The sequence below is a fragment of the Astyanax mexicanus genome, chromosome 6, assembly GCF_023375975.1.
Source record: "Astyanax mexicanus isolate ESR-SI-001 chromosome 6, AstMex3_surface, whole genome shotgun sequence".
Taxonomy (NCBI): Eukaryota; Metazoa; Chordata; class Actinopteri; order Characiformes; family Acestrorhamphidae; genus Astyanax; species Astyanax mexicanus.
The window spans coordinates 43,480,758-43,494,723 of NC_064413.1; the positions used below are offsets into that span (position 1 = coordinate 43,480,758).

The 13,966-nt window shown below is 35.4% G+C and overlaps 1 protein-coding gene across 1 annotated transcript in view; it reads right to left on the reverse strand.

Moving 5' to 3' along the window:
- vopp1 (VOPP1 WW domain binding protein) overlaps positions 1-13,966 on the reverse strand; it is a 60,459-nt gene that overhangs the window by 24,474 nt on the left and 22,019 nt on the right. Inside the window, exon 2 of the mRNA XM_007233390.4 lies at positions 12,546-12,604. Within this exon, the coding sequence (XP_007233452.2) occupies positions 12,546-12,604 (59 nt within the window). The remainder of the gene's footprint in view (positions 1-12,545; positions 12,605-13,966) is intronic.

Consider the following 13,966-nt stretch of genomic DNA (forward strand, 5'->3'; position numbering starts at 1 on the left):
TTGATTGATAGGTCTGTGTTTTCAAGGCACGCTCTTGAGACAACAGCAGTATGTGGACAAGCATTGTCCTTCTGAAACAGGACAGAAAGAGAGGGTAGGGGTGTTGGTTGCAGGACCTCATCAACATAACTTTGAGGGACTGTTAAAGTGCCTGTACTGAAAACCAGAGGTGATCTGGCATTATATGAAATTGTTGGTCTTGATGCTGTCCACACTGCCTTCACACACAGATTTGTTGGTCGTCTCCAACAAGACAAAAGAAAAACTTAACACTGAAGATTATTCGTTGCAATACTGAATCACTTTATTTTAGGCCAACACCCAAAACTTTTATTCCTGTTGGTCGATTTCTTTTGGGTGTAACTAATTTTTTAAAGGGTAGCAGGATGTACAGCAGAAATGCCTACACTATAATAAGATGTAAAGTCTTTATATCTTGTTAGTGAAGCTGAATAAAATTTCCTGAATAAAATCTCTATGTCAGAACCCCTCGTCTTCACAGAATCAGCTCAGGCCATCAGCAGTAATATCTGGAAGCTCCTCTCTGTAGAGTAAAGGGACTGGCGTCTGATTATGGAGGAACTCTCATGCGAGGAAAGCATCTGAGTGACAGCGCAGCACTGTAACGCCTGCCTGTCTGTTTTGGGTCACACCTTCGCAGTTGAGAAATGTGATTCACTAGAATAAAAAAATCTGACACATTTTGAGCTTCTCCATCTTCCCACCTCTACCCTTAAGCAAGGCTGAGCATGTATGATTAGCATAACTGTATATGCACATATATTTTTTGCATGTTGGAAATACATGTTTAAATATATATGCCATGTCTTCAAATTTTAAATTGTTTAATATTTACATTATATAATGTATACAATATATAACACAAATATATGCATATGTATAAATTAGGTTATTGCCACTATTACTTTAAAATGGCAACATTCCTAAGAACAAAACTGGCTTAACATCCAATGGAAATCAATGTAAAAAGATCCAGAAGCCAATGTGAAGCACTTCTATTGGTCCATTAATCATGAAATTTGGACACAAAGCAAAGACAGACTATTTTAAGTATTTGAAAAAAGCTGAAAATACAGCAAAAACAGAGATGAAGCCCCATGTTTCAATCAATCTGATGAATGTTGTCTTAAAATGTTGGGAGTTATGTATAAAGGGTCTTACTTACAGTAAAACTAAAACACATAAAATATGTCAATTGTTTGTGTATAAATTCAAAACTATCAAGTAGAATACCTTTGCCCCAGTACATAATGCACTGTACTACATAAAGTTAAACCATTCTATTTCTTGTATTAAACTTAGTTTAAACTTTACAACAAGCAGCTTTGACCCATGCACTTTTCCACTGGTGGAAAGTATTGCTCTGCAGGACTGAAACTGTTTTCTCTGAAACAAAACTGGGCCTTCAGGAGGTGTCAAGATGTCATAAGTGTGAGATCCTGCAAAGGCTTCCATATGGAAAAACACCTTTACTAGATTGTGAGTCTCCACCATATAGGTAAAACAGCACAAAGGCTACATGCTTCTAATACATACGATTTATATATTCTTTAAAATGCGTGTGGTGATGTGATATACTGATTATGCTTTAAAGCAGTGTAATAAAACTGTATATGTATAATTAGTACCTGTGTTCCAAAGCTAAGCTGCAATCGAGGTAAGGACTGTCCTACAAAGACTCCTTTTAGTAGCCTTTCTGTCACAAAAATGATGCTGGCTAACAAGACTTGCATCCTCTCAAACACTCAAACTTCAAACTATAGTGTTTATTTGGTTTAGAAATTAACTATCACTAAATACAATGTATGTTAGCTTTGATATGCAGCTAATATTCTGAATAATAAGACTAGTTAGTATAATAATCTACATAAACATTATAAATAAACTTAATATAGGCTTTAAATGTGCTTATATAAAGTGATATGTTCTGTGTGTGTGAGGCTCGTATGTGTGTGAAGTCACAGCCTACTGTTCCCTACATGGTTGTACTCAGTGAGGCTGTCGGATTCATTTGAACAAAGTTAAAAGCTGCTTAACTTTTTGCCATAGGGTGGGGCTAAGCATGCATTCTCTGTGGTTAGACTTTAAAAACAGGTGATATTTGTAAACTGCAGTACAATTAGCTATACAGTAATTTGCACTGAAGCTTTATTTTAATCCTTTTTTATATCTACCAATTATCCTCAGGCTTTAGATTGAAATTCGCAATGAGAGAGGATCAAAATCCATTCTTTCTAAAATGCAAATAAACCTATAATTGATTCAACCTTAAGAATACAAAAATGCCCACAAGTAAAAGTTTTAGCAGTATAAGTAATCCATCAGATGCAAGACAATTTGCATCATTTTATTTTTCCTAATAACAATCAGTGGTTTAATGATTAGAAAGGCCACTGAGATAATCCATTAGGAAAATGAAGGAACGATCGTCAGAGCTCTAATTTAGTTTTTATTGCAGAGACAATGCTCTAATGAGGATTCTCAGTTGGCTGCTTGGTCTGCAGTAGCTAAGTTTTCACTCATATCAGTGTGAAGAATGTGTAGCATGTGAAGCGCTCTCTCTCTGGAGTTTAGACCCTGGAGTGGTGTGGCAGTGAATGAGATGAATATTGTGTTATCTCAGCCCTGCTACTATCTCACTCTAACCAGAAAGGAATGAATTAAGCCTGCTGTAAGAACACACACAGCACTGTAAACCAGTCTAAGGAAAGCTACAAATAAACGTAAAGCTGTTTATCTGGTGAGTAAGCACTTTTTTTATTTAAACAAAAATCCACACAGAAAGAATGCAAGTATAGAACTAAACTACATGTGGTGAGTTATCTGTTTGAGTGTATTAACTTATGTTCTCCCTAGGTAAGGCAAGTACACTGCTCAAGAAAATAAAGGGAACACTTTGTAACACTTGTACAAGTAACTCCAAGTAAGTCACACTTCTTTGAAATCAACCTGTCCAGTTAAGAAACAACAATGATTGTGAATCAATTTCACCTGCTGTTGTGTAAATGGAACAAACAACAGGTATAAATGAGAGGCAATTATCAAGACAACCCGTATAGAGGAGTGGTTATGCAGGTGGGGACCACAGACCATTTCCCTGTTCTCATCCTTTCTGGCTGAAGTTTTGGTCACCATTGGATTTTATTAGTGCTCTCAATTATTAGAAGTAGCTTAAGGCATGCCCACAACCCAAATAAGTTGCTCAGGCTTAAAAAACATTTTAAAATGAACTTTGACTTTGTTTTCTTTCATTTATGTGGTGCTGTTTTTATTCCTTTGCATTGTACTTGTGCAGAAAATTGTTGGTACACAATGACTTGGACAGATATAACAGTTGTTTCATTGAAATTGATCTACGCATATTCTGCACTTTTTCGATTGTTTAAAAAGGATTTTTTTTCTGGAACAGCCTTCTATAAAATAAAGGCTGAAAAAAGCAGTCAACCTCGGCTAATACAGTTCTACAAACAAATCTACAACCTACAACTTAAAAAAAAAACTTTCAACCAGACCAGTGTTTGTTAATCAAGGGGGGCTAGTCCTCCCAACACACCTGATACAAATAATTAGATAATTAACTGATTATTTAAGAAGAAACCACTCCTGCACCACTGAAGCAGGGTGCCTCTAAGGCCAGAATTAAGAAACACTGAACCAGGCAAAGTAAAATTCAAGCATTTAAATGGTACTCAACTAGTCATAAAATAATAAGGATCCCCTTAAAAAGGTTTTGCTTAATTCAACATATAGATGAATTTACTGACAAATCACTTTATTTAGACTACCAACTGCTATATTTATGTTTATGTGTATCTAAACGTATTCAGCACTAATATCATGAATAATCTTTTTTCAATATTGTTGGGAATGTGCTTTATACTACACAAAATCAAAAAAAGATATAATAATTTTACCACCCCTATATGAGAGAAATAATACTAATACTAAACTACTTTGTAAGATTGTTATTTATATATATTTTTTTAGGATTTCGTAATCTAAAGTTCAACTCATTTTAAAATTATAAATGATTTACAGGCAAGAATACTGCTGAGAAAAACTTCTTGGTCTGCTGCTAAGGCTTACCTCTGGCTGATGTTTATTTATTTATTAATTTATTTATTTATTTTTGCAAGTACTGCAAGTTCAATACCTATTAATATTTCCATTTGGTCAACATTTTAATGCTCAACAGACCATCAATATTTACAATATTTACATAACATTTATTTAACTGGCTAGCCAAGTACTGGTCTGATATTGCAATAGATATTATTTAAAAAGTCATTTCAATGTATAATTCAATGTATAATTTTCTATGTTCAGTCTAATAAACAGATGATGAGATTAGCATTGTTTGGTCTTGAGAATTGTGACGCCTGGTATTAAATCTAAATTTTGGTATTTTGACAACTCTTGCAATGTATATGCAATAGATATGAAAAACTACTGGAAAAAGATGCATAAAAAAGCTCAAAATCTTAACAGTAAATTATTTAAGTGTTAAAGTATCTACATGTCTGCCTTTACTCCTTAAAGGTGATTTAAATACCTCTTTCAATCTACTTCTTTTTAAGGAACAAAAATATCTACCATATCCGCCACAGAAGCACTTTTCTGTAGGATCTGTACTTTAGCTGAGGAGACTGAAGTGGATAATTATCCATTGATGATAACCTTTCCCAAGAACACGTCTAATTGAGGCCTCCAATTACTGCCACACTTTTGAAGACAATAGCTGCCTTTTTGTTTAAAGAGCACAGGAACTGGAGATTCTGATATTTACGGCAAGTCTTGGCTCAGTCAGGTGTAAAGGATCTCTGCCTGAAGAAGCACACTCCTACGGCTGAGCACGGGCATACTACTGAGTCCAGAATCCAACCACTTCTCAGTTAGTTCTGAACAGCAGTGAATACAGAGGTGAGTACAGGAATTCATAACATTATCAGATAGAGCACTTAGGCAGCTGAATCACATCTGTAATATTTAGTGGGGCTTTGATAATGAAATAAAAAAATGATTAAATGTCCTTGCCAGCATTGCTCTAGACCAGGGGTCACCAACATGGTAGCCCGCAAGGACCTTATGAGTAGCCCGCAGGCCTGGTCTAAAAATAGCATTTTTGTTGCTATTCTTTTTTTTTTAAATCACAGTTGCATTGATGTAATTTTAGATTATATTACATTAATATTAGCTTAGAGATAGCCTATAGTTTATATATTATTATACAATATAATGTAATATAATATGTAATATTATATTAAAATATAATATAAAATGTAAACACTTGCAGAGATTTATAATAATAGTGTTGCTATTGATATCTGTGTCTTCACATAGATGAATGTCATTAATTATTACTAATAACATATAATTAAAGGTAAATTGAGAAAATTTGTAATTTCACGAGTGTGTATCAAACTGGTAGCCCTTCGCATTAATTGGTACCCAAGAAGTAGCTCTCAGGTTCAAAAAGGTTGGTGACCCCTGCTCTAGACTTATTCACTGTAGCTGGGGCTGAGGGTCTCACATCACTTGACTTTCTTTCATTGATTTCTTTGAGACTACACTCATCTCATTTATTCATCTAACAGTAAAAAAAATTGTAAAACCCTGCAGTAAAACCGTAGGGTGCAAATATTTAGACAGAGTTCTTGCACCATTTTAAAAGTCAGATTTTTAATTAAAGCTTTTTAAGACCTTTTTTAGGCCGCAATAAATATAATTTAAGAAAAAAATGTAGTCATAATTTCTTTGGTAGAAAATAATTAGTTGTATTGGAAATCAAAACGTAACGCAGCTAAATCGCTGCTAACGGTACCATGTTATCTAGTTCACCGCTAATGTTAGCTAACTTACCTCTAACCTTAGTTCTCTTTCTGGTAACGTTGCTAACTCGCCGCTAATGTTATGTTAGCATGTTAGCTAACTCTCGGCTAATCTCAGAGAACCTAGTTCTCTCCCCAGTAATGTAGCTAGATAACTCACTGCTAATGTTTCTATGTTAACTAGCTCACCGCTAACATTAGCTAGATCTTCGCTAACCTTAGTTCTCTTTCTGGTAACGTAAGCTAAATTTCTGCTAACCTTAGTTCTCTCCCCGGTAACGTTGCTAACTCGTCGCTAATGTTATGTTAGCATGTTGGCTAGCTCTCAGCTAATCTCTATGTATTTATATGTATTCCCCCCTTCTTTCTCTCCCCTTTACAATGGTTGTTGTGCCCTTATATGTTGTGTTGTTATCATATTATGTTGTAACCAAGCTACTGTTTTTATGCAAAACAAATTTCAGATCATGGATCTGACAATAAAGTATTATCTATCTATCTATCTATCTATCTATCTATCTATCTATCTATCTATCTATCTATCTATCTATAATCTCAGAGAACCTAGTTTTCTCCCTAGTAATGGAGCTAGATAACTCACTGCTAACGTTTCTATGTTAACTAGCTCACCGCTAATGTTAGCTAGCTCTCCGTTAACCTTAGTTCTCTCCCCAGTAACGTTTCTAACTCGTCGTTAATGTTATGTTAGCATGTTGGCTAGCTCTCAGCTAATCTCAGAGAACCTAGTTCTCTCCCCAGTAATGTAGCTAGATAACTCACTGCTAACGTTTCTATGTTAACTAGCTCGCAGCTAACGTTAGCTAGCTCTCCGTTAACCTTAGTTCTCTTTCTGGTAATTTTAGCTAACTTGCCGTTAACCTTAGTTCTCTCCCCGGTAATGTTGCTATCTCATCACTTATGTTATGTTAGCATGTTGGCTAGCTCTCAGCTAATCTCAGAGAACCTAGTTTTCTTCCTAGTAATGTAGCTAGATAACTCACTGCTAACGTTTCTATGTTAACTAGCTCACCGCTAACGATAGCTAGCTCTCCGTTAACCTTAGTTCTCTTTCTGGTAATGTTAGCTAACTCACCGCTAAGGTTAGCGTGTACTTTCCTACCGGCATTAAACGCACTGTCTGAAAATGTAATACCTACAGCAAATTTACAGTAACTTTAAGACAATTTAAGACGTTAAATACCAAAGTTAAGGCGTTTATTAAGATATTTTAAGACTTTTTAAGGACAGAAAGGTAAAACCCTATTAATGTGAATCATATTTTTTTTGCGGTGTTTCTGAAACTGGTTTTCAGTGATCAGATCTCTGTATGAGCAGAAGGTGAGAGCTCACAGTGGAGAAGGACTAGGAGAAAGACTCCCACACTAACGCAATGTATGCCCCGCCTTAATGCAGAAACAGGTTCAGTGGAGCAGATCAAGCTCCTAGAATGGCACTTCATTTCCCTCAGCCTCTAATAACTCATGCCGGGACAGGCCTGCATCACCACAAGGACACTCTGCCTGCATTGACAGTTAAGATAAGGCAAAGGACAGTGTGCTCTCAGTGATGTCAGATATGTAGTTTTGCATGGTGCTGAGAGACTGAGTGACTGCACTGAACAATAGTTACAGTAACTATATGCACTGAAGTGCTCTGTAATTTAATGTTTTACATATGCAAGGGCCTGATGTCAATATCTTTGTATGCAAACTGTGGATGTAAAAAAATATCCATATATCAAAGTATCTCTGTATTTTGATTTGCAATACTGTACAAATGTTCAAAAAACAATTAATTTATTAATTATTTATGTACATGTAAAGATTGGTGAAGCAGTGGTAAACTGCTAGATAACAGTGTTGCAAGAATATGCTAGTGTTCATCCTCATTTTCCCTCTCCCCGTTTAAAAGGCTGCGGAGCATCAAGTGCAAAACAACAAGACAGGGAAAAAGCTTTATTCCAGAAGCTATATTATATTTAAAACAACACAGACACTTTACCCACACTAAGACACTTTATCATGTTACTGATCTTCATTCACACTTATTTGTGCTGCTACAGCAAACTTGCACTCTGGACTTCATGTTGCTGCTACTTTCCTTCTCTGCTTTATATTTTGTGTATTTATCTTGATCTCTACTTTATTATATTTTATGTTATTTTATTTCATCTTAATATTTATTTATTTCAACAACTGCTCTTTTGGTTAGAACTGCGCAGTAAGATTTAAATTTGGTTCCACCTCATGTACCACATGTGATGTGAATGTCATTCAAGGATCTGAGGATTCAAGTAGACTTTGATTTAAATTAATAAATAAAAAAATTATTTAAACAATTACAATATATTAACTTGCTTACAGTAATTCTCACTATTCAAATACATTAAATACTCCAATACATTAAATTGTGACACCTTTATTGTGATACATACATAATATATTCCAAAATACTGCAATACTGTAAGCAAGGTGATGACAAATTTTAATAAAATTTTCGAAAAACTGGAAAAGTATTTTAAAAAGTATAATCATATTTATAAAATCTAAGTAAATGAAAAGTTAACTTGCAATAATAAAAGTTAGATCTGAAGAGAGAGTACAGCACTGTTACTTGCTATGTATTATCATTTAAATTAGTCAGTTTTTTTCTAAAGGTGCATGACACTGAAAAATGTATTCAATGTTTTGGTCAGATTGTCATATGGGATTTCCATTTTAGGAGCAAAGTAAGGGTTTGCTTAGTGCTAAACTAAATAAATAGTAAGTAAAAAAAATTGTTTTATGTTTTTGAGCTTCCATTAATTGACTTCACTCACAGTAGGGACAATATAGCTTGCCCCATTCAATAAATGCAGTTAAGAATTCAGATTATATATTACCGGTATAATACATCAGCAGTAAGACACTACTGAATATCCATCACACACACTGCAGAAATATGTGATGTTCTAGGTAAATATACGGGCGATGCATTTCAATATTGCATACTTTTGAAGATCTTAAAATAAAAAGTAAAAAACGTGCTTTATCCCAATAAGCTGGAATAACAAGTCAGACAAAGGTATATAATGACTGTCAAGCAAAAACCTTAAATCTTAAAAATGCTTTAAAAAAAAAAAAAAGTTATGTTTCAACAGTAGGGAATGTAAATAAAAACATTTTGGAGCATTTCTATTGGCCCACTTCACATACATTATTACAAAAATTAAAGAATAATTTAACATTTTCTGTAACATATAATGCATGGCCTAAAGTATATGGACATCTGTTCATTCATTTTCATCGTTTCTACTAAAATCAAAGGAACTAAGAAGTGTTTATGCTGTTTTTGTTGAAGTAACTGTCTCTACTGTCCAGTGAAGTCTTACTAGTATAATTAAAAATTTTCCTGGAAGAATTTGATTGGTCAGGATGGTCACTATAAATATGAAAATCGTAAAAGAAAAGTAGAATATCTGGCCGCAGAAATTTGCCAAACAATTATCATAAAATTAAAGATATTACTGTACCTAATTTAACAATGATTTCCTGTAATTCCTTGTACATGTTTTCAGTGTAATTTTACAGTCAAAGTATGGTAAATTACATTAGAAATACGTTATCTGAAGGTTGACATAATTTAAATAACAGTGTATTATGTTACTTGATATAATTATTCAAGCAATGTACAGCATAATTTTTTTATGTAAAAGAAAGCAATTTTACTGTCATTTAAATTTTATAATTTGTCAATAGGTGGCTTTATTCTTTTATTTGAGAGAATATTTGCCTTTTGGCAAAAAGTTCAGCAGAGCTCAACTTTATTCAAATGAATAAAATGAGTCAATCAGAGAACAGCAGGCTCGACGTCACACACATATCAGCCTCACACTCACAGAGCAGGCTCCTTTTAACCACAGAAGAGACAATAACCTGTGCATGAATTTGCACATCTGTGTCAGCAGTGTTTGCCACTTAAAGTAGCTGAATGTATTCTATTGAAGGGGTGTCCACAAAAATTGTTTTAATGACAACACAATCGTTGACCTTACATAAGTAAAGTCAATATAAACATTATGATAATACATACAGTAAGCAGAGCAAAAAGTGATGAGCTGAGGCTTTGAGAAGATACTCCCGTGGAGTTGATAAATAGAGGTGTAAATTGGAGCTGTGACTTGAACCCGGTGGCAATGATTCGACACATGCACCTGTCCATGAGAGTAAAATCAGTAATCCCTTTCATCTCTCCACCGCCGTGCTGGCTCCGTATCAGATCTGAACACAGTAAAATGATTTATGGTCCAGTGCCAGACATGGCCAGGGTCACCTCTAATCATCTCAGGGAGGTTTTAAAGAGTGATTTTCGTTCCCGTAATGCAAATGTTTAATCTTTCAGAGGGGGCGGGCTGGAAATGGACTGTGAGAGAGACATGAGCAGAGTGTTGAATCATCAAAAATAAAGAGCTTTGCTTAGTGCGCTTTTCTCACCGCCTGCCAGATTAAAACTACTGCCATATGTTTCCTAGCCCATGGAAACAGCCAGTAACCCAAGATGCATTATGGCGGGTACTGCAGGACTGGATGCTGTCAGTGAGGACGCTGGTGTGGTCTCAAACAAGGATTAAGCCTAGTCTTGTACTATACAGCATTCCGAATAAAGAGTTCCCATTAAAATTAAAATTTAGTTCAGGATTATGCTTAAGAAGTTCATGCAATTGATTCCAGTTTTTCACATTTTTAAGTCCTCCCAAAACAAGACATGTTCTTGTCCTACTTTAAAAACTACATCAAACTCATTTAAAGAGAGAGAGATTTCATTTATCCACACCTCCTTTGTCCTTCAGACTGTTCATTTTGGTCCAAAACAAAACAGCAGGTGTGAAAGGCACTGTGAACCACAGTCCAGTCCAAAGGACCAAAATTGGTCTGATTAAAAAGAGTCTACCTCGGTCCAGATCAGTTTGAAAACAATTTTAGGGCATTTTCACACCTGTAGTTTGTTTCTGTGGTCCGAAACAGTTAATACATTTGTTTAATTGAAGCGTTTCTCCCTCTGTTTGGTTTAGTTTTACACAGGCATAAACCTAAACGCACCAAAATGTGCACCAATAAACCACATGAGCATGTCGTCTCCTCTGATTGGTAAAAGCTGTCTGGCACGGGAGCAAGAAAGTAAATATAGTGAGAAGATTCTCTGTTCCAGCACCTATATCTTTGCTGTGTGAAGCTGCTTTAACACAGAATTCAGCAAATTTGCCACTACGCTTTCAAACACAGTGTTTTAGTAAACAAAGTCGCGCAGCTGTGAGCAGTGTATGCAGCACAGTATGTGGATGGGTGGTGAATGCAGATTGTGTGTGAACATTGAGTCAGCGTGTGTGTATATGTGGTTGTCTATGTGTTCCGCAGAGTGTTAGTGGGGTTTTTGAGCTGAGAGTGTAGTAACACACAATGTTTTTCACACACACTCTGTAAGCAGCTCACTAAAGCTGCTTGGCCTTACGGTTGGACATGTTACGGGTTCCGATCATTACATCATGCTGGGTGGGTGCCACTGGTGTATTATTTGTTTGTTTGTTAGATTGGGTTAGGCAGCTTACTTTCCTTTTGTTATTTTTCTCTTCTTGGTCATCGTCTACAATCTACCATAGGCACCTGGTAATAATGCACTCTGTATATGTATGCCCACTTGATTTTTAATATCTTGTATATGCATGTACGTACAAATAAATTGCATTATTTTTATTGGTTTCTACAGTCTTGTGGTTTTTCCTTTCACACCACTCAATGGAACATTATCAGCTTTAGACTACGCTTTGCCTTTTAATGGAAAACATCCATTAAAAATGCTGTCTACACCAACATTAGGCTTAATCCCTGTCTGAAAGTTCCCCTTAATGTTTAGTAATATACAGTGGGATGCAACAGTCTGAGAGAACATTTTTTATTTAACTTAAAATGAACAACATAGTTTTAGAGCTGGTTGGTTCTACTCATCAGAGGCTGATAAATCCCCAAATTTAAGTGCATTAAATACTAAGAAAACTTAATAACTAACTATTCTGTATCAAACAAAAAAACAAATGTTAGACAGAAGCACTTTCACTCTTTTACACAAAGTAGTGTCTCACTTTCAGAGCCCAGTATACAGGAGTCATTATTTTCCATTAGATTTTTGGTTCATTTCAGCTAATTGCACGTTACAGTGCACAGTCACACTGTTTTTGTTGTAGTGGATATGTTGCTAATATCAGATGTACGGATATGTAAGTCTAATCTGGCTTTACCGTCAGTGGGTACACAGAGCTCGGGTTGGAAAAGGGCCAGGTCTGTCTCTTGTAGCCAGGGAGATCTGGTGTTATCTCATTACCTAGGCCAGCCTTTTCATTTGTGGATATGCTCCAGTGTTAATGAGCAAACTCCAGACACCCCAGGTAGCAGCCAGTGAGAACAGATAGGCAAAAATAAATACAGGGGAAGTGAAGTAAGCTGTGTAAGCTGTGAAGCTAGTGTTGTATGTTCTGTTCAATTCAATTCAAAGAAACACTAAAACAATACCAGAATTGACTGTACAATCTGTTACAGTTACAGTATGATAACGAAAGCTATCGTTATAGGAAGCCAATGTGAGTAAAAGAAAGAATACAAAGTCTTTACCTGATTCAGACAACTTTGTTTATATGGATAAGGTGCAAAATAAGAATGTACTTACATGAAGTATGTGGGGTATCCTTCTTGAAAATACCAGCAGTACTTCTTAGCCTCTATACACTGAAATGACAAAAGAAATATTAAAATTATTGCAATGTTTTAAAGTGTTTAAACAAACTAAGATTCACACTGAAAAACAAAGCTTCTTAAACACGGTTTCATCATACATCATTTTTGACATGTCTTCTTTTGGGCTTAATGCTCATTGAGGATTAAACAATGAATAGGGGGCTCTAGCAAATGCCTTCAGGTATTTTTTATTACAACCACTCAATGCAAAGCAAAGCTAAAAATAAAAAAAAAAATAAAAAATGACAGCATCTTTAAAAAAAAGTTGTTCAGCAAACAGATTCAACAATAATATATATATTGTAGGATAGTTTCTCAATAAGTAAATGTCAAAAAACATGCTTTGACCTGTAAGTGTCGGATCATATATTGCAAAAAATCTAGAAAATTGTAATATGTTTGCACACATTCTAGAAACCATATATAAAGTGTATGGAACAAATTGTAGGTTTTTGACATTTTAGCAGTGACTGTTTCTTTATTAGGGTGATCAGGCAACGCCCAATCAAAGGGTGAGGAGGAAGAACATGTTTCTAGCACATTAAACCAGTGTTTAACTAACTGGGATTGTTCTGGACAGCCAGTCCTGCCTCTGAATATCTTAGACCAATCAGCTCTGAGTTGCATTCCCCAGAATACCACCTCTTTTTGGGTGATTCTAGGGCGAGTCGCTTTCACTTACATTGACTCTCATGTGAATCAGCTTTTTGCAGAATTTCAGGCGCTGCAAAACAATCTCAATGGGTTCCAAAAGGGTTTGCATTTTTGTGCTTGCATCACATGTATCAACCCGGAAGTTAAAGCAAATGTCAACATTAAAATGTCAGGATTCAATTAAGACAGAGTCTTGCCAGTCTGCAATAATAGCTTGCTGTAGTTTTCCATTTAAATGCTAAGGGTACTAAGTATGCATAGCGTAGCATACGAAAGTGGAGCCATTACACCAGTTATGTTTTTTTTCCCCACTTAAATCAGGAACGACTTCCAATAATTTTGAGAAAGTTGTGCTTATAAGAAGTGTCCAATCTCATGGCCCTGTCCATCGCACTGCCAACCTGTCTATCTGCCTGACCCCAATCCATACAGCGACATAAACATGCCAGCTACCAGCTGCTGCAAGTCTGACCCAAAACTGAATGTATGATCATGCTTTACTTGGAAAGAGAACTAGTCAGAGAGGAATTAACCAGTTTGCTGCTTTAAAAGCAGATGAGTCAAATTATAATTATAGAATTTAAATATATTTTTACACAATTTTTGAATTGTGATTGCATCTATTGTGCAATAATAATCTCCCTATCTATTTAATTATATCACTTTTATTTATAATCTGTATTCTGTATCTGCTGCACC